This window comes from Haliotis cracherodii, unplaced genomic scaffold (genome assembly GCF_022045235.1).
Source record: "Haliotis cracherodii isolate W230 unplaced genomic scaffold, xgHalCrac1.p SCAF_22, whole genome shotgun sequence".
Taxonomy (NCBI): Eukaryota; Metazoa; Mollusca; class Gastropoda; order Lepetellida; family Haliotidae; genus Haliotis; species Haliotis cracherodii.
Window position 1 is genome coordinate 1,459,847 of NW_027266278.1, and position 22,176 is coordinate 1,482,022.

A 22,176-nucleotide genomic window follows, 5' to 3' on the forward strand; every position below is an offset into this window, starting at 1 on the left:
CTACACTAACGACGCCATGAAGACTGACGACAACTCTGTCACAGCTGGTTCCTTGTGTACGTTGTATCGTTGTATCGATACTATGGATCATTCTACTGGACGTTGTGACACGAACCCATCTGATATACATGCAGGTATGCGATCAAACCTCTTGATAACAGATCTGACAATTTTGCAAAAACAGTAATGTATAACTTTCTTTTAACATCCGTCGATCCCCATTTTCACAACATTAATATTGAAAATATTTATTTAAGAAATGCATTTCTCGAATCGTTACAGCTAACCATTTCAGTGTAGATATTATAAGCGGTCCACACGGAAGGGAAGTAACTCTTTGACTCGTCATTCAAACAAATGAACAAAACAATCTTCTTTTATTTCTGTTTCTTTTTTCATATTTCATGCCACCGGTCATTATGTTAAGAAAGCGCAGAAATATGATCCACAAGATATTTTTACAAGAAATCCACAAACTAAATTAGGTGACAACTAATGAAACAGCTTTGTCCTTCTAGCTGATTCGGTTAATAAATCACCAGCCACACGTCAAAAAGGCACCTAATAGGGCATGTGTACCAGGATTCGATATCAGCTTTAGTCGGCAACAGCTTCAGGTCATTGATCCCCAGCCTGAGGCCCCGGATGGCCAACTTCATGTCTACACTAGGGTGTCCTGTTCACTCCAGGTAAGTAAGAATGGGTGTGTTAGAGAAACGTCAAATCAAGCAAGCATCTCTTCATCAGCAAGCATCTGTTCATCAGCTGTATGGGGGTTTGCATCATATGAATGTAGGTATAAACAGGCTGTACAGGAACTAATGACAACTGTGAAATTTGGTGGTTTGATCATTATGTTTTTGTTTGATCATTGTGAATCCATGTTTCTGTTAAGAACGCCTCGAACACAGCCATGTGTATATCACTCTCCGGTCCAGGAGACGGCGGGGGTATTTCATCATGCCTTCATTGTTTATAATCAACTGTTCTCTACTGGTCGACCCGTCAGATTTATTTGTTTGTTTGTTGTATTAACGCTGCACTCAGCAATATTCCAGCTATGTGACGTCGGTATGTAAATAATCGAATCTGGACCAGACAATCAAGTGATTGACGCAATTGGGATACGATGACATGCATCAACCATGTCAGCGAGCCTGACCACCCGATCGGCTGGTCAGGCTCGCTGACTTGGTTGATGCATGTCATCGTATCCCAATTGCGTAGATCGATGCTCTTCATGTCAATCACTGGATTGTCTGGTCCAGACTCGATTATTTACAGATCGCCTTCAATAGCTGGAAATATAACTCATATATTGTTGCCCTATGATGTCCCCACAGAATGAGACGAGGTCGAAGGTTACAGCGTCTTTCCCAACTCATCATCTTCCTCTGCTTCATCTCCTCCATGACTGTAGTCTACGTCGCCATGACAACAAGTAAGAAGTAACCTTAAACCTCATACAAGCGCGGACAGAGCCTTTTGGAAAAAAAGGGATGGGTGCATTTTTTTTGCATCAATTAGTCACAAGTGCTAGATATTAATCAGCGAGTTTGCATTAGCCGTGTTAATTGTGTTGACTCATCACAAAATGAGTAAGATGCAGTTTTGTTATATTGTTACACTTAGTAAACCGGAACCCCTTTAAAATATCCAAAGGCAGAAACGACAAGAAGGTATAGAAAAGAGTGTTGGTCTTACAGTCCCTGAACAATGTCCCTTCTGGCCAAGCCTTTCTGTTGTGCAAATCCCTAAACGAAGCAGGTCTGAATCACCAATTTCACCGAGGCTCCTTTTCAGTTTAAATCGAGCTCTACCGGGATCATTCCACTCGTGACGAACCCATACTGTAACTGGCCAATCATACCGGAACTAACCAATCATACTGTAACCGACCAATCATACTGTAACTGATCAATCATACTGTAACCGACCAATCATACTGTAACCGACCAATCATACCGGAACTGACCAACCATACTGTAACTGACCAATCATACTGTAACCGACCAATCATACTGTAACGGACCAATCATACTGCAACTGACCAATCATACTGTAACCGACCAATCATACTGTAACTGACCATCCATACCGGAACTGACCAATCATACTGTAACCGACCAATCATACTGCAACTGACCAATCATACTGGGACTGACCAATCATACCGGAACTGACCAATCATACTGGGACTGACCAATCATACTGGTACTGACCAATCATACCGGAACTGACCAATCATACCGGAACTGACCAATCATACCGGAACCGACCAATCATACTGGGACTGACCAATCATACTGGAACTGAACATCCATACTTGAACTGACCAATCATAATGGTACTCACCGATCATACCGGAACTGACCAATCATACCGGAACTGACCAATCATACTGGAACTGACCAATCATACTGGACTGACCATCCATACTGGACTGACCATCCATACCTGAACTGACCAATCATATTGTAACTGACCAATCATTCTGTAACTGACCTATCATACCGGAACTGACCAATCATAGTGGAACCAACCAATCACCACTCGAATCTTTCCGTAACCGGATTGGCATGAGTTGGTCCCGAAAATAATGTTTGTTTTTAACAATATATTTTTACTTCTATTTTGTTTTCATCTTCAGATTACCAGGCCCGGTGGGCCCATGTTATTCACAGGGACATCCGTCAATTACTAAAGGTACATTTACTCACACATACTCAGTTCCCTGATCAGGGAGCCTGATGAGGGAGATGTCCATTCTCGTGTAGATAAATGCACAAAAAGCCCTTTCCATAATCAAAAGTAATCTCTGCTAAAAGCAGAGTCCATTGTACGATTCCGACAAAATCAAAAGCATGTGGTTACGAATTGTTTTGAAAAAATACCAGGTATTCACGAAAAGTGAGAATATCCCGACCCATCGATGGCCCCAGTTAATCTAGTGGTTAACGCGTTCGCCCGTTACACGAAGACCCGGGTTCGATTCCTCACATGGGAATATTGCCAAAAGGGGCGTAAAACAATACTCACTCACTATATACTTTTCTGAAGAATGGTAGAATAACATTTTCTGGTTAGTTGTGATTGACTGTAGTCCTGAATTCAACCAATTTTGAAAAGAAATCCTTTCTGTAACCATTTGGTACTTGCAGGACCATGAAGCTGTCCATTACAACCAGAGCGGCTTGGAACCAGAAGTGATGAACACTCTGGAACGACGGTTTGCCGGCAGAAGGAAGATATATGACAGGGCATGCGCAAAGGCAGGGTCTCTCCTTCGTGGTGTTGCCATGCCAACAAACGTCAAACACGATGGACGGAAGACCTACATTCAACATAATGTAACAATGTGTTTTGTTGAAAAGGTGGGCTCCATGTTTTGGGGTCGCTATTTCAATGCATTTGAACAATCAACAGTAGGTAATACCCAGCCAAGTGTCGAAACGTGGAAACTGTCGGAGGAAGAATATGGCGCAACTTTGAAAATAACGTTTGTCAGAAACCCATACTCAAGACTCCTATCTGGATACGTTGATAAGATCTTCTCGACCAATCCGGACTATATGCGCATCATGGGTAGACATATCATACAGGATATCCGGTTCAAAGGGCAGAAACGACCGAATATTCAGTGCGGGATAGATGCAACTTTCGCTGAATTTGTGGAGTATATTTTATATCAATATGAAAGTAAACAGAGCATTAACAATCATTTCAAACCCATCCACCATAGATGTGCGTTTTGTCGCATGAAGTATGATTACATTGGGAAAATGGAAACGTTTCTTGAGGATATGATGTTCGTGAGTAAACGGATCGGAGCGCTGAAACACAACCGAACAAGTGACGTCATCCGGAAAGAGGGATTCCATGGCATCGAGGAAATGATGTACAGAAATTCTTACAATATTTTTACAAGTAGATTAAAGGGTATCTTAGGCTGTGGGGTCTCGTTACGAGAGGCCCTAAAGCTGACTTGGAGACGATGGAAGATCAGAGGGTTTCTTGAAACCAAGTTTGAGTTTCCGTTCCGTGATGACGATAGGGACATGACCTCGGAACGGCTTCATGCATATGCTGTCATGGCGCGGGCGTCGTCAGATCCCAAGACGTTGGCAAAGGCAAAGAAAGCGGCGCTACGAGAGGCCTACAGCACTTTGACTCTTCAAACGAAATTGAAACTTAAAAGTATGTTTGAGCCTCAGTTTGAAATGTTTGGATACGAAGCTATGCCTGAAAGTGTATTTGGTAGTTTTGACCAATCAGAGCCTGATTTTAGATTCTTTGATGTGAGAGGTATTTTTGAAAAAAAATCATGAATCCGGATATGCGGCTGCTCTGAAGGCGAGGGTTGTATGTGTAAACAATTGTCTGGATGCCAGTATTTCAATATGCGTAGGATGCCAGTATTTCAATATGCGTATGTCAAGGTGCAAAACTGTGAATGCATGCCAATATGCTTATGTCAAGGTGCAAAACTGTGAATGCATGCCAATGTGCGCATGTCTAGGTGCAAAACTGTAAATGCATGCCAATACGCCTATGCCTAGATGCAAAGCTGTGAATGCATGACAATATGCGTATGTCAATGTGCAAAACTGTGAATGCATGACAATATATGTATGTCAAGGTGCAAAGCTGTGAATGCATACCAATATGCGAAAGTCAATGTGCAAAGCTGTGAATGCATGCCAACACGCGTATGTCAAGGTGCAAAGCTGTGAATGCATGACAATATGCGTATGTCAATGTGCAAAACTGTGAATGCATGCCAATATGCGAAAGTCAATGTGCAAAGCTGTGAATACATGCACATATGCGTATGTCAAGGTGCAAAACTGTGAATGCATGCCAACATGCGTATGTCAAGGTGCAAAGCTGTGAATGCATGACAATATGTGTATGTCAATGTGCAAAACTATGAATGCATGCCAATATGCGTATGTCAATGTGCATAGTTGTGAATGCATGCCAACATGCGTATGTCAAGGTGCAGAGCTGTGAATGCATGACAATATGCGTATGTCAAGGTGCAGAGCTGTGAATGCATGACAATATGCGTATGTCAATGTGCAAAACTGTGAATGCATGCACATATGCGTATGTCAAGGTGCAAAACTGTGAATGCATGCCAACATGCGTATGTCAAGGTGCAAAGCTGTGAATGCATGACAATATGTGTATGTCAATGTGCAAAACTATGAATGCATGCCAATATGCGTATGTCAATGTGCATAGTTGTGAATGCATGCCAACATGCGTATGTCAAGGTGCAGAGCTGTGAATGCATGACAATATGCGTATGTCAATGTGCAAAACTGTGAATGCATGCAAATATGCGTATGTCAAGGTGCAAAGATGTGAATGCATGTCAATATGCGAAAATCAATGTGCAAAGCTGTGAATGCATGCCAACATGCGTATGTCAAGGTCCAAAGATGTGAATACATGACAATATGTATATGTCAAGGTGCAAAACTGTGAATGAATGCCAATATGCGTATGTCAATGTGCATAGTTGTGAATGCATGCCAATATACTTAGGTCAAGGTGCAAAGATGTGAATGCATGACAATATGCGTATGTCAAGGTGCAAACCCGTGAAAACTTATCAATATCCGTATGTCAAGGTGCAAAGCTGTGAATACATGCACAAATGCGTATGTCAAGTTGCAAAGATGTGAATGCATTCCAATATGCGTATGTCAAGGTGCAAAGCTGTGAATACATGACAATATGCGTATGTCAAGGTGCAAAGCTGTGAATACAAGACAATATGCGTATGTAAAGGTGCAAAGATGTGAATACATGACAATATGCGTATGTCAAGGTGCAAAGCTGTGAAGGCCTGCCAATATGCGTATGTCAAGGTGCAAAGGTGTGAATGTATGCACATATGCCCTTGTCACGGTACAAAGCTGTGAATGCATGACAGTATGCGTATGTCAAGGTGCAGATCTGTGAAGGCCTGCCAATATGCGTGGGGCAGATACATAGACTGATGTTTGACTGTATTTATTACGTTCTGATATTACACGTATATTAGTGTTATTGTTTCATATGCAATGTAATTATAGAATATATGAAGAAATAAAGAGTATTCCCGTTCATGCTTAATGTCCCACTGGTAATGCACAGATATTCAAACTCACCTCACATCTACAGAAGGTTCATATGTAGGTGTTATCACATGACGCGTTTTTCATCGTAAGAACAGATTTCAAATATGGCCGACTTGGCAGCCATTTTTGTACGCAAACAACTCAATATTGATTTGGGTGTGGGAATTTATTGTGCATATTTTACACAAATACAGAGTTTATCTGGAGTTAGATGGCAGTAACGTATCTAAAAATAATTCAAGAACGATTTTAAATATGGTTGCTGTGGTAAACCATTTTACTTGGACATTTTATTTGTGCATGTACGTGTAATTTGATATTGCAGCTTTTTTAACTACATTATTTTAATAATTTACTGTGAAACCACTCTTTTTGCATGTCTTTCGCACAGTAAATGGAAACGATTTTCCAGTGTACATTTTAACTTTAACGTGGCTTCACGTTTATTGCAACGTGTGTGGGTGGAGGGGGGGGGGGGTAACAATCTCTGGGGAATACAATAGTCTGAGGCGCTTAGCCAACGTGTGTTCCTAGACATGGGGTTAACACGGATAATAAAACAAACTACTACATCCATACTGAAGATGTGAGTATCTAAATGAAGTGAACATAAGCTCTCCAACACTATCATTAAAGAATTACAACAAGCTGTGTACAATTATTCGTGAGGCAAATATGATCATAAATACATGAGAAATATTTGAGTGCCCATATAATTTCCACTAGTGCTTGAAAACATTTTCAATACAAGGTGTCGAGGTGAAATTGGGTTTAACATTGCGTCCAAGATTATTGCACTTATAAAGCGGCTTGCATGCGTGTGTCGATTCATTGTCCACTGAGATACCATGTCGCAGTTTAACATTAATACCCCACTCATACAGAATACTGACTCCGAGCCGACCAATCCTTGTTTTAACCCCTGAATGCCGAGTGCCTGACAGGGTAACAACAAGTACCATCTTTCAAAGTCTTTTGGTATGACGCGGCCGGGGATCGAACCCCGGACGTTCTGCTCTCCGGGCGGACGCTCTACCACTAGACCACGGGATAACATACATCGAGCCAATACATGGCACGAGAGTACCATTAAATCACAAGAGAATGAAATAGTCGGGCCACGAATTCCCTCTAACACAGAATGTAATGACACTGTTAAATGACGACAGCCGGTGTCGGAAATAAAGCCGGGGAGCAGAGAGGTCACTAGACCGTGACATGGGTATATTCGTTAACGGTGACACAATCCAATGATTGATATTGCGAGCAACGATCTTACGATGCCACACAATCAACCGAGTCACCCAACCTGATCAGACTGTCTCTCAGTGCCTAATGGGGTAGCCGGTCGGGTAGCCTGGTGGTTAAAGCGTTAGCTCGTCACGCCGAATCCCCGGGTTCGATTCCCGACATAGGTACAATGTGTGAAGCCCATTTCTGGTGTCCCCCGCCGTGATATTGCTGGAATATTGCTAAAAGTGGCGTAAAGCCATACTCACTTACTCACTCACTGCCTAATGTTGTAAATAATCACAACACGAGCGTGTGTGCCGTGGTGGACTTGCGCTACAAAAACGCTCACCCTCTTTCACTGGGAGGCCGCCTCCGTGGTCTTGTGGTAGAGCGTCCGCCCGGAGAGCGGAAGGTCTGGGGTTCGACCCCCGGCCAAGTCATACTAAAAGACGTTAAAAGATAGTACTTGTTGTTACCCTGTCTGGCGCTCGGCATTAAGGGGCTAAAACAAGGACTGGTCGGTTCGGAAAAGGTTGCTTGCCGTAAATGGTGAATATGATTGTCCTAAGAGCCTACTAACAGCATTGGGTGGTCAGGCCCGCTGACTTGGTTGATGCATGTCATCGATCCAAGTTGCGTGGATCACTGGATTGTCTGGTCCAGACTCGAGTATTTACAGACCGCCGTCATATAGCTGCAATATTGCTGAGGCGGCAAACAACAAACAACAAACCAACCAAATCATACACCTGTGGTCTATATACAATGGATATAGCCCACAGACAAATAAATAACTGCGATGTATTGAAGAACAATACCAAACCTATAATCAGCTGTACCGTTAGCTTGCATGCGTGCACGAGAGACGGAGAGTCGAACAATCAAACCCGCCTCACCAATCATCCTGCAGCCAGCTGTGTCGACTATCGACATGTCGTAAACTTGCTCTTGGCTTTTGTAGATTTCATGTGTCAACAACAGAAATAGTTACTTGGACGTGAAGTCGAAAATTTTAATGTCGCCTAGTTGCATAACAGTCGAGACCTGTTATAACTCAGGTATTTGTGTAATATCGCAGGTAACGGCTCATACGGTCGAGTCTTCAGTCCACATCACAGTGTACGAGCGCATACGTGTATACGAGGCTATCGACTCGGGTATTGACAAACATATTTAATTGCCGTCGCCATCTTGGATCAGGCACCTTCGTTTCCTTGATGTCGTAAACATGGTTTTGGGTAAGAAATGTGTATTTTTTACCTTTTTCTTTAATAACTTTCTGAGCAGTTATTTTGACAATTGTCGATACGTAGTACCAGTGATGACATATTCTAATTCATGTACACAGTACATTCGCTGTTGCATGAAAAGTATTCGGACTTGTGAAGACGTCACCTTAGAGTGTCTTGTGTAGGATTTAGTATTAATTTGTTAGTTATTTGGTCATATAAATAACGCTGACTGGTGTTTTCAAACGCGCGAGATCCGTTTGATTGTAATTATACACCATGTACCTCTATGATCGGTGGTACAAAGGTACAGGCTGTGCGAGAGGCTGGTTGAAACGGAAGAGCTGTACAGACAGGCGGGCATTCAGTGTATTGATGAATTAGGATGATCACTTTGACGCTATTGTTAACGCCAGTGTAACATGATTCCGTCAAATCCAGCTACATGAAGGCGACGGTGGGAGAGCATGGTGGGTAAAGCGTTGGCTTGTCATGCAGCAGTCTGGGTTCGATTTCTGGTGTACATGCACCATGATCCGCGGCGTAAACAATACTTACTCACTTATCTATGAGGTGGGTAAATGTTGTCTCACGCCGTCGGCAGATTTATTACAGCAATGTCCCCGCCACCATATGTTCTTCAAGGCACGGGGGTGGTCGGGTAGCCTAGTGGTTAAGGCGTTCCCTCGTCACGCCGAAGAACCGGGTTCGATTCCCCACATGGGTACAATTTGTGAAGCCCATTTCTGGTGTCCCCCGCCGTGATATTGCTGAAATATTGCTAAAAGCGGCGTAAAACTATACTCACTCATTGACTCGTCAAAGCACGCCAGTGGCTGCAATAATCCGCGTCTGGGTACGATGGGATACACTTTGATCACATCATCAGTCGACTCCTACGATAAGCATGCGGTGCTGGGGACCTTTTCTCGCCAACCGGAATTTATGTAACTATGGAATACTGTAAGGGTCACTTTCTCCTTTTGGCCAACATCTCTCGTTCACGCGATTTCGCCTTCTCGCATATGTGGCTTGTGTCCGCTCCCTAATTACCACGTTTGTGCTCCTAGTCCGATGGTTGTGCGCCCGGCCGCGTGCCTTCAGACGCCTCCGACGGGCTGTCGTCCTGGCTGTGGCTGTAATCATCTTCATCACCGTCATGTATCCCCAGGAGAATACAGGTGAGTGGGTGAGTGAGTGAATGCTGCTTAACGCCGTATCAGAAATTTGCGTTCTGTCATAGTTGTCCGTCCAATCTCACTAATGAACTGACTGAGGTTTACACCATAGAGTGTTAATAGAAATACCTGGGAGCCTTGCTTGTTGTTTTACGCCGCACTCAGCAGTATTCCTGCCATATAACGGCGGTTTGTAAATAATCTTGACCAGACAACAAGTGATTGACATCATGAGCATCGATTTCCACAAATACATACAATGAACCATCAACGAGCCTGACCACCCGATCCATTATATTCGACCTATATGTGAACCCCTCTACCCCCCCCCCCCCCTTGAAACAGGGAACCTATTCGTCGATATTCATACTTCCAATGCAGTTACGTGCTAAAACCTCCAGACAAGCCTTCCATACAGCCCCCTTAGGGAATCTTGAATCGTGGGTTCGAATCCCGATTCGCCCCGATTTTGATCCTACCCGTGAAGACCCGGGTTAGATTAGACCTTCAACAACCCATGCTTGCTCTAAAAGGCAACTAGGGGGCACGGGTGACCCAGTCGTCTAAGGCGCCACGATTCGCTGTGCAGAGTTGCGCCCCTTAGGCACGCCAGAAACCTATGATTGTGGTCTCGAATCCCGGTTCGCCCCGATTATGTTTCTAGGTTTGTCAGCACCATACCCATGCTCGTGGGTTTCACCGAAGTGGTAAACGTCAGACCTGCATCACTTCGGGCTTTCCATCCACATTAAGCTGACGCAACGTGTTATAACTGTAATACTGTTAAAAGGGGCGTTAAACCTAACTCACTCACTCACTCACTCTAAAAGGCGATGTTACGACGTAAATTGTAATAAAAAGTTAAATTGTAATACGTGCAGCAATTTGTAATAGTTTTGACGTAAATTGTAATAACAACGTAAATTGTAATAATATTTGACGTAAATTGTAATACGCAAATTGTAATAAAAATTGACGTTAATTGTAATAATCTCTACTTGCGGTAAAATGTAATAAATTCTTACGTAAATTGTAATAACCTTACAACCGTTTCCAATTGACTAGAAATGATCTTTGTCAGTTGAGCTTGCGTTTCACATGTACAATTCGAGAAATACTGTGTATGACGACAAACGTACAAAACTGTTTAGTTAGGGATGGTTGGTATAGGCTTTATCGTACAATCGTCATTGAAGGGTGGTGTCAACATCGTGAAAAACATTTATTGGAAGTGATGTGATGTTTGTGGCATGCTATCATCTACGTAGAAAATACTACCATCTACGTCATAGTGTTTGTGTGGGGTTGTTTTTGTATGGGTATGTAGTGTGTGCAACACGTGTTGGTGTGGGTGGGTGGGTGGGTGGTCGTGTGTGTGTGTGTGTGTGTATGAGTGTGAAAGTATGTGTGTGTTTGTGTATGTTTGTGTGTCTATGCTGATGAGGCCCAAGTATCGCAGCAACAGTATGATTTGGTTTCTTAGATAGTTACTAGTCTTTTCATCAGAATTTTAACAACGTATGTTGTAATTTTATTACAGTGCTTGTTGTTTGTTGGAATTGCTTTAATCCCCTTAAACCCCCAGAGGAGGTTATGCTTTCAGGGGATTTTTGTCCGTCTCAAATTAGTGATAAAAAATGAAAAACGTATTATCTACGAAGAATAAACTTATGTCTTCGTTGGACATACTTTTATCTGCGTAGAAGATACGTTTATCTAATGTATTTGCTTCATTCTAATTCGTATATCTACAGGTTTGTGTTTCTATTTTATCTTTTAAAATATCTTACTTTGTTCATTTGTTACATTTTGTATAACCTTTAATTGCTCATATCAGCATTTTTGTGGGACCTCTCACAAAGTAGTGTCACTCATCTTTCACTCGGAACTATATGTAGAAGTGCAGTCATAGATCTGATACCAATACATATAGAGGTTGTATTTACTGGCACACACACACACACACACACACACACACACACACACACACACACACACACACGCATGCATGCATGCATACATACATACATAAACACACACAAACACACACATACATACATACCTATGTGTGTATGTGTTTGTATGTATGTATGTGTGTGTGTTTTTGTCCGTATATACACTCTCTCAAAAAAGAAACGCAACCCCTATATTTTCAAGATGTTTACCTCAATATTCAAGTTATTATAACACATTTATTATTGAAGACAACAATATGCAATTTGGCATGGGGGAAGTACAGTTATGCAAGTTTAAGTCCAGACTTCGACAGTTCTCTGACTAAGATTTACTTGACGCAAGGGGGCACCTTTCTCTGTACCTCGTATGAGCGCCACGAGCTGCGATCACAGCATTACGCCTCCTAGGAACAGAACGGATTAGACGCCGGATTCTTTCATGAGGGATTGCTCTCCACTCCTCCTGCAGTGCAACGGCTAGTGCATCCAACGTCTGCGGCGACGATGTACGTGCACGTACTCGTCGGTCCAGATAATCCCAAAGATGTTCGATTGGGTTGATGTCTGGTGATCAGGAGGGCCATGGTTACACGTTGACGTTAGAATTCTGGAGAAAATTTCACTGTTGCATGAGCAGTGTGCGGCCGGGCGTTGTCGTGTTGATAGAGCTCTCTCTGTTAGTCGATAATCGGCAGAAGATGAGGCTGTAAGGCATCATTGATACAGCGCTGGGCTGTCAAACTGCCACGAATGATCACTAAGTCTGATATTTGGTTGTAAGACATGGCTCCCCACACCATGACGCTCCCTCCTCCTATTCTGTCGACCTGTCGAACACAGTTCGGGGGCAAAACGTTCGTTTCCTCTTCTATAGACACGCTGTCTTCCGTCACGGCGTTGTAAGAGAAAACGTGATTCGTCACTAGACCAGACGCGCCTCCAGTTTCTGAGGGTCCATATCCGAACGTTGGTGCACCACCCGAGTCGTTGGCGTCGATGTTGGTGGCGTAAAACAGGTCCAATAAGTGGTCTTCTTGCATGTGGACCGGCCTCTCGTAGACGGTTTCTTATTGTTTGTGCGGACACTCTTCTCAAACCTGGCACCTGTGTTGCAGTGACGGTGGATGTGGCTAGCCGATTACGTAGGTGGGTGACCCGGATGAATCGATCCTGAGGTGGTGTGGTAACCCTTGGCCTACCACTTCTGGGGCGATCTTCAGTTGCATGAGACTGGGTGTATCGGCTCCAAAGTCGGGAAATCGTTGTTTTATGAACATTGAGGTGCCGGGCAACGTTTCCAAAGCTTTGCCCGGCCTCAATACGAGCAATGGCGATATTTCGACCGTGGCAAATTCGACCTTGTCTTTCGGGGAAAATGATAGAGTGAATCGCTAATTAACACGTGCTTTTATAAACCCATACTTCTACTGCTCTTGAATTGCACGTGCATGAGGCTTTTGGCAGTTTGCTCTTTATGATAGAAGTAACAATAAAATGCCCTTGTGCACGAAAACTGGTGTGTTTGGGCGCTTACGTTAATAAACAGTGCATATCAGAAAAATTGTATTTACAATCAATATTTTTCTTCCTGGGGTTTTCTCACATTTTCATACTGGGGTTGCGTTTCTTTTTTTAGAGAGTGTATCACAAATTAGTGATAACTTATGAAAAACGTAATTATCTGTTTCGAGAATTATGTACCGCATAATACCTGAGGTACCAAATTTGGTATCAAGGTTGCTTGGCGCAATCCACCAACGATTGCCGAGTTTAATGATCTTGGAATACTCTTCGTATAAAAGGTCAAAGAGAATATTTACGTTAGTGACAAAACCCTTTTCATTATAGATTTTCCATCCTTTCAATTTTGATCAAAACAGATATATTTCAGCAATAATTGATTGCGACAAATTTATTATACATTCTGATGCTCTTTGAAACTCAACAAGACATGCCCAAAGATACCGGATATTATTTGTGTATGCTTTGAATTATGATTTCGTGCCGTTATCATGATGGATTCTGTTTTTGTTGTTGGGGCAAGGAGTTATTATCGCAGCAAAAGTTGTCAGTAAGTTGTTGTTAGTTCTTCATGCAATATGAAAGGAATCCAGACAGTTACATTTATTCATTTATTTCATTAAATATACTTCTTCCTATGAAAGGAAATATTTTATATTATATTAATGATCCATATGTTAATCATACATTGCTCCAAATATTGCATAAGTTAACATGGTTTGCATTTATTAGTTATTATGCCCCCGTTTACGAAGTAAGTCGGGGATATATAGCGTTCCTTCCGTCCGTCCTTCCGTCCGTCCTTCCTTCCGGCCGAGCTTTTGTACGGCCCATAACTTTTTTAACCAGGCATCCTAGCCTCACCAAACTTGCTACACACATTTACCACAACGAGCACTTGAGCCCTTTGCTCGTTCGAAGATTCTGAACTTTTTAATTTTTGCCGTTTCCATGGACACATTAAGAAACTTAAACTTTTAGGGTGGGTGTTTTGTACGGCCCATATCTTTTTAACTGTGCATCCTAGCTTCATCAAGCTTGCTACACACATTTAGCACAATGAGTACTTGTGCCTTTTGCTAGTTTAAAGATTCTGATTTTTTTTTATTTTTGCCGTTTTCTTGGAATCATGGAGAAACATAAATTTCCATGTTTACAATATTATGTATCCTAGCTTCAGCAAACTTGCTACATTAACCACTATGATTGGTTTTGTTTATATCTTTTATAAGATTCTGAAAGTTTTCTCTTTTGCTGTTTTCATGGAAACATGATGGAATTTAGAAATTTTGATGACTGGTTTTGTGTAGCTAATATATTTTCCAAAATTGTTTCCACTCATGTAGATCATCATAAATATCTGTGCCTTGTGTTAGTTGACAACCATAGAAATGAAATTCCAATGCGTTTATATATACATATAATTATACAACAATGTACGATAACGACCTCAATCTTCCCCCACACCCATACTTTAATGACGATTGTACTATAAACCCTGTACCAACCCTGACAAGGATAGGTTCTAGTCATTTAACGCCTTTGACACTAAACTTATAAGGTTATTACAATTTACGTAAAAAGTTATTACACTTAAAAGCAAGTTGAGATTATTACAATTTACGTCATTTTATATTACAATTTGCGTATTACAATTTACGTCAAATTTTATTACAATTTACGTTGTTATTACAATTTACGTCAACATTATTACAATTTGCTGCAAGTATTACAATTTACCTTTTTATTACAAGAAGCGACTATGCTTGTTGTAAGAGGCAACAGTCGGGTGGTCAGACTTGGTTGATGCATATCATCGTATCCCAATTGTGTGGATCGATGCTCATGATGTCAATCACTAGATTTTCTGGTCCAGACTCGATTATTTACAGACCACCGTCATATGGTTGGAGTATTACTGAGTGCGACGTTAAACAACAAACAAACAAACAAACAAACAAACAAACACATGATTGTGATCCTTGATTGATCAGCGCCATACCCGCGCTTGTGGGTTTCACCAAATTGATGAACGTCTTAGACTTTTGACTTTTTTCCAACATGGAGCTGACACGCCGTGATATGTTATACCCCCATCACACCAAACTAGTTCTCAATACGTTCGTGAAAATGTTGTCGAACGGGCTCCAACTGTGTATGAACGCAGTGGACGTAGTAGCAACTATTGACAGTCTTTTTACGAACTTCATGGACGGGCTCGGACATGGAGGGTGCTCTGGAACTTTAAGTCTGCTCAAAATTTTATCCCGTCCATCCCGTTCTGCATTTAGTTGGATTGACGTATTACGAACGGAATTGCCGAACTTCGAACCTACTAGGGACGTGTTACGAGGTGGTCGGACATGAATTTCAGTACGTGTGCACACCGACCGGGTTTGTTTATCCCTTTCGGTGACAGACCCAATTTGACCGCATTACGTTCTCAGTCAGTCTTTATTCCGTGCAAATACTTTTCGAACCAAATATAAAGTTCTGAAGCAGTTGGAAACACGTCTCTACATGGTTCTGAAAGTTCCCAGTAGGTTCTCGTTACGTTCTCCCAGTTTTGAGTATGTTTATGTGGTTCTCACGCAGTTCTTACTACAACCACCCCGTCTGAAGTACCATAGGACAAGCTAGGGTATAAATTCCGCTAGGGTTTCAGGTTCAACAGATGGGCTTGAGATTTCGGGCAGTGCACATCGTTTCCTGACGTGAAGATCTTCAAGATTCGTGACCAGGACCATGAATAACATTGCATACATTAACATGTTGAATGTTGGGTTTATCCAATTTATGCTGGAAGCAGAAGAGTGAGTGAGTTGGGTTTAACGCCGCTTTTAACAGTATTCCAGTTATATCACGGCGTGTCAGCTTAATCCGGGAGGAAAGCCCGAAGTGATGCAGGTCTCAGACGTTTACCACTTCGGTGAAACCCACGAGCACGGGTATGGTGCTGACAAACCTAGAAATATAATTGGGGCGAACCGGGATTCGAACCCACAATCATAGGTTTCTGGCGTGCCCAAGGGACGCAACTCTGCACAGCGAATCGCGGCGCCTAAGACGACTGGGCCACCCGTGCCCCCGGAAGCAGAAGAAGAGAACAATGTGATGGTAGTGGAAGAATGAAGGGGACAAGTAAGAAGCTGTTGGGTTAGGGAGTGACTCGACCTGTCTTTATGAATCGACTTCTCTTTGGAGGCATGATGTGTACACCTCGGAGCCCTGAACTTGAAGACTGGCTACAACGCGCTCGATAGCCATAGGAATGAGTGAGTGAGTAAGTATAGTTTTACGCCGTTTTTAGCAATATTCCAGCAATATCACGGCGGGGGACACCAAAAATGGGCTTCACACATGGTTCCCATGTCGGGAATCGAACCTGGGTCTTCGGTGTGGCGAGCAAACACTTTAACCACTAGGCTACCCGACCCACCCGGACGGGCCAGGACGCGAATACACACGCACTAGGGACGAGATGAGGACGTACTGCGAACGAGTTGGTCGGCTGAAGAATTAGTTAGAACTGACTTGGACGTATTCTGAACTGGATACAAACGGACTGCAGACTGGCTAAGAACGAGATAGACGTATTGAGGACTGCTTATGAACGAACTAGCATCGTATTTTACGCCAAACTACGCGTTCTACTGTAATCACAGCCCTTTCTAGTATTATTTTTAGAACGGGATAGAACTACTTTGGTGTGATGGTATCGTTACTATTCAAAGCGGCGTTAAGCCCAACCCACTGACATGCTGACACTATGTGCTGGTGTCAGCATTACATGGTGACACCCCGCGGGTACTGCGGGTAACAAGTCCCCAGACAGCCTACGTTAGTCACACCAGGCGGCTAAATAGGGGGGTCAGACTTGGTCAGTTGGTTGATTGCTCCGGAATCATTGAACGTTGCTCGTCACTGGATTGTCTGGTCGATTATCAACAAGCCACCGTCAAACAGCTGAGTGTGGCGTAGACAAACACGCATGGGGTCACATTAATGGTAATTTCAGATAAAGTCCCTGAGTTTGTATGTTGTACCTGGATTACGTATATTTTCAGATTCACTTCATGTACAAGGAATGAAGCCTTTGAAAAGAGTAAGTTCACCTTTATCTACACACGGCACTTTACATCCATGATTTGAGTCGAGGGGAATGTCCGAGTTACTCCCCATTCCTTAAAATAATCGAGCAGAGACCAATTATTTTGAAGGAATGGAGAGTTACAAGGATATTCCCCAACTTAAAACTCATCCCTACTTTTACACTTTGACAAAATATTTTTTCTTGTGGAAAATATTTGAAAAATAAACGAGAACTTTTTTCTAGACTATATTTATACTGCGTGGGTCGCCCTTGCGTGATGCACGAGGAATATGTTCCTGCAGCTGTTTCACGTGCACCAAGCATCGTCGCGAGCTGATATTTACAATGCATGGTACACGGCTCTTCATAATTTCGTGAGGTCCCAGACGAGTATTTTATCAATCGCTTGCACATTGTAAATATACATGCTGACGGGGATTATAGGAAATATCGAGCCGAGAGCAAGGATATATATATGTTTACCTGAAGGTTGATCTAATTACTATGAATATGAACATTGCATATTACTTTAGGATTTTTAAGCATTATGCAAAATTATGAAAATATTAAATAGTTTAAACAATACAATGACGTCACAGATGTGTTTTAAGCCCGGGTATAAAGTACGTGTAATGCGGACAAAGGTGGTATATTTTGTAATAAGCCATGGAAAAGATGGGATAGCTGATTACTGAGCTTGATCCTCATTGGGTCGCAGCGTCCATTCCAAGACTCTATTATTTACAGACCGCCGTCATATAGCTGGAATATTGCTGAGTGCGGCGTAAAACAACAAACAAACAAACAAAATCCAACTCATGTTGTGAAAGGGAACACCATGCTACAAAGAATAGAGACACTAATCTCAACGTCAACTGAAGAGATATATACTCAACGTCAAAAGAAACGCGAACCACAGAAACATATAGAGAAGAATGTACGTTAAGAAGAGATGTTTCCAATGTGTACCACATAATGAAAAAACTAACAATCAGTCAAGTGTTACCACAGTGTGACTTCATTCTTATCACGAAATGCTGCACGTGATTTCCAAACTTTAGATGCTAATCCTGCACGAGAAAAATGGTGCATCTCGAGTCATGGATATATGACGTCACAAGTGATGCGTCTAGCATGTTCGTTTGTGCATCGAACCAATCAAATATCTCTTGAATATGAGTAAGTCTTCATATATTAACCAACATGTATGGTATTCGCGTTTCCTTTGGCGGTGAGTATAGCGTGTATGTGTCGTCTGTGTGTCTAGACACTTCAGCAGTCAGCAGACCACGTGTCAGTCATTTAAATCCTCTGTCCTCATGCTTTTCAATTGATTTTTAAAAAAATGAAGAATTATTTCTTTATGACAGAGTTTGACATACACAGTGTTCTCCAGTGTAGATTGATTTGTGTAGGCAAATTAGTAATTTCAGCGTGTCCATGTCACAGCGACAGAATTTCAGGACTATTACGACGGCAGTCCTGATCGGAATAGTAATTACTTTTGTTTGCTGACGAAGTGTCTAAGGCGCCGCAATTCGCATTGCAGACCTGCGACCAATAGGACTGACAGATACTTCAGATCGTTGGTTCGAATCGCTGCATCACCTGCTTGTGGGTTTCACCTGCATCATTCCGAGCTGACACGCCCTAATACTCTTGAAAGCGGCGTTAAACTCACTCAATCACTCACTCACTCTCCAAAAAGCCCATCCACCCACTCACCCACTCACCCACTCACTCGCTCACTCGCTCACTCACTTACTTACGGCAAAGCAGGACATTATAAGGATTAGTGTCACATAATCATGGATTTACGAAATCGGTATGAAATTCATCAAATGTGTTCATATGAAATTCACCCTGATCATTTTGGCTGACCATGTTATGTCAACACAATGCCATTTAGAAAGTGGTCAAATGTAACAAATCTTATATTTAGGATAAACACTTTCCTTTTAGGTTGGGTCCCATCCGGGATTTCAACCCACACTGATAGAGAACCCCAAAAACAGTATTAGAGTCTGTACTTTACTAAGAGTGAGTGAGTGAGTTGGGTTTAACGCCGCTTTTAACAGTATTCCAGTCATATCACGGCGTGTCAGCTTAATGTGGGAGAAAAGCCCGAAGTGATGCAGGTCTCAGACGTTTACCACTTCGGTGAAACCCAAGAGCACGGGTATGGAGCTGACAAACCTAGAAACACAATCATAGGTTTCTGGCGTGCCCAAGGGACGCAATTCTGCACAGTGAATCGCGGCGCCTTAGACGACTGGGCCACCCGTGCCCTCTACTTTACTAAGAAAGTGTTATAATAATATAAAAGTTGTTATGGTGCAGACCCGTGAAGATCCGTGGTAGAATAGTTCTTCAACGACCCATGCATGCCGTAAAAGGCGACTATGCTTGTCGTAAGAGGCGACTAACGGAATCGGGTGGTCAGGCTCGCTGACTTGGTTGATGCATGTCATCGCATCCCAATTGCGTGGGTCGATGCTCATGATATCAATCACTGGGTTGTCTGGTCCAGATTTGATTTTTTACAGACCGCCGTCATATAGCTGGAAGATTGCTGAGTGCGGCGTTAAACAACACATAACGGAGATGTTAAGGTGCAACATCGCATGGTTACGTTCCATGGGATACGATTTAGACACGGAACCATTCAGTGCCATGATGCTTATATATTCCAGACCAATCACGATCATCCGTCTCCTGCACAACGGTTCGAGGAACGGCGTCAGCGTCTTGAACGCGCCTGCAGACTCCGCATCAACCTCCGGCCTGGACTGCAACCATTTTTAAACTACACTGAACAAATGATCGTAAATATAAAGAGCAACATTTCATTATGTGAAATTCCGAAAGTTGGTTCTATGTTTTGGCGATCGGTTCTGAGCGTTTTAGCAGGAAAAACGGACAGTTTCCATTCCGCGTTTGACAAAAACTGGCTGACCTATCTCTCAAGCCTACCGAGCAACCAGATAGCACAGTATACAACCACGAACAAGATAGTGTTTGTCAGGAACCCCTTTTCCAGACTTTTATCAGCATACGTCGACAAACTGTTCGGACCAAACCCATTTTATTGGAATTTGGTTGGAAAAAACATTGTGCAAACAGTCCGACAAAATCCATCTGCAGACAGTCTAAGATGTGGCCATGACGTCACATTTCCGGAACTTGTTCGTTACCTGATCATTATGGACAGCAAAGGAGTGAAATTTGACAGTCATTTTGTGCCAGTAAGTAAGCACTGTTCGTTTTGTGATACGCGCTACGATTTTATCGGCCACGTCGAGACGTTCCGAGAAGACGTGGTCCGTATTGTTAACGCCGTCTCCCAACTAAAGGAACAGGTCAACCTGTCTGGAATCGAAACCGGGACAGATCTTCAGCAGCTGGAACGAAACACGTATAATGTTTTCGGAATGAGAAAAGAAAGGATACTCAAATGCATGACATTTCATGAAGCTCTACTTCGACTCTGGCGACGGTGGCAGATGCGAGGTATTTTGCATAAATCAGAAACGTTTCCTGTGAAGAAGGACCAATCGAATTCAGTTACGTTTAACGAATTTCACAAGATGGCAGTCGCAGCATGGAATCGTTCCGGAAGCGGAAGTTGGAAGTCAACCAATAGAAAAGAGGCTCTGATAGAAGCTTTTAGCGACCTTGACCCTGGTGATTTAGAACAGCTGAAGGCAATGTTTGAAAATGACTTTTTACTTTTCGGATATAGTCGTGACATGGATGTTTACGGCGTAAAGGAAGCGGATTTTAAATACTTTAAACTTGATTAAAATTTTGTTTTTAAAATTATGTATTTGTGTTAAACGTATAATTGACAGATTTTATTAATATTGTGGTTTGAACTTAAGCAACTCCCAATACCTTGCAAAACTAAAACATCTGGAACGAGTTAAATTGCCAAGCCGCTTTGGGTACGTGGGATTCGGGGGTCTATTTAGGGTTTATTCGGGACTCGGCAGCGTTGCACGTGGGACGCAAATAAAAAAATGACTTTTGGAATGCAGATTCAACTTTTTATAAAAATAATGATATTGGTAATTAATTCCTTATGTATTATGTTGTTTTCGATATTCATTCAGTAATTTCACCCTATATCGCATCTTTTTCTTTCTGCTTTAGAGATATTAAGAAGTACTAGGGTTCATGGTTAAGCAGTGAGACTCGGAGTGAAAAATTAGATGGTACTCGGGAATCAGGAAGGGGGGGGGGGGGGGGTAGTTTGGCACCCTCATTACTCAGTACTCCTAGGTGGCATCTTTATAATCGATTCACGATTAGTGAGTGAGTTGGGTTGCACCCCGCATTGATCAATATTCCGCTAATTTCACGACGGGGGACACCAGATATAGGCTTCACACATTGTATCCATGTTGGGAATCAAACCCGGGCCTTGCGAACGACACTGTAACCACGAGGCCACCCCACCGGCCCTGAGTCACGATTAAGCCAGGCACCCAATAAACCCAATAAACCAAGTCACCAAGCCCTACCAACCGATCCATTCAGTCTCTTTGTAACCCGGAATCTCCACAGCTGACTCTATTGGTTTTGACAAGAGTGAAAATTGTCAGATCACATCAAAAGCCAAATGCTGTATTCTTGTTTTTTCTTACAGATCCAAATCTGAAAACCCTATTGACTTCCATATAGTGTAGTTTCGGCCTCGTGTTCTTCACTCAAACAACATCGTGAAGATCCGGGTTAAATAAGGTCGTCAGCAACCCATGCATGCTTGCCGTGAGAGGCGACTATGCTTGTCGTAAGAGGCGACTAATAGGATCGGGTGGTCAGGCTCGCTGACTT

General features: G+C 42.5%; 2 protein-coding genes across 2 annotated transcripts; both read left to right on the forward strand.

The window, feature by feature from the left end:
• Positions 1-648: 648 nt before the first annotated feature.
• LOC139471359 (carbohydrate sulfotransferase 11-like) lies at positions 649-4,433 on the forward strand. Its single transcript, XM_071253679.1, has 4 exons — positions 649-689; positions 1,344-1,441; positions 2,651-2,706; positions 3,162-4,433. The coding sequence occupies exons 1-4, from the start codon at positions 658-660 to the stop codon at positions 4,326-4,328; spliced, it is 1,353 nt and encodes a 450-aa protein (XP_071109780.1). The 5' UTR covers positions 649-657; the 3' UTR covers positions 4,329-4,433.
• A 3,927-nt stretch (positions 4,434-8,360) lies between these two features.
• On the forward strand, positions 8,361-21,143 carry LOC139471425 (carbohydrate sulfotransferase 10-like). Its single transcript, XM_071253789.1, has 4 exons — positions 8,361-8,602; positions 9,664-9,774; positions 17,315-17,352; positions 20,034-21,143. The coding sequence occupies exons 1-4, from the start codon at positions 8,593-8,595 to the stop codon at positions 21,141-21,143; spliced, it is 1,269 nt and encodes a 422-aa protein (XP_071109890.1). The 5' UTR covers positions 8,361-8,592.
• Positions 21,144-22,176: the final 1,033 nt, after the last annotated feature.

Coding starts and splice junctions, on each gene's coding strand:
- LOC139471359 (XM_071253679.1), top strand. CDS start 658: ATGTCTACACTAGGGTGTCCTGTTCACTCCAG. Junction 1,442..2,650: donor CTACGTCGCCATGACAACAA/GTAAGAAGTAAC, acceptor TTTCATCTTCAG/ATTACCAGGCCCGGTGGGCC. Junction 2,707..3,161: donor ACATCCGTCAATTACTAAAG/GTACATTTACTC, acceptor TGGTACTTGCAG/GACCATGAAGCTGTCCATTA.
- LOC139471425 (XM_071253789.1), top strand. Junction 9,775..17,314: donor GTATCCCCAGGAGAATACAG/GTGAGTGGGTGA, acceptor GTATATTTTCAG/ATTCACTTCATGTACAAGGA. Junction 17,353..20,033: donor GAATGAAGCCTTTGAAAAGA/GTAAGTTCACCT, acceptor TATATATTCCAG/ACCAATCACGATCATCCGTC.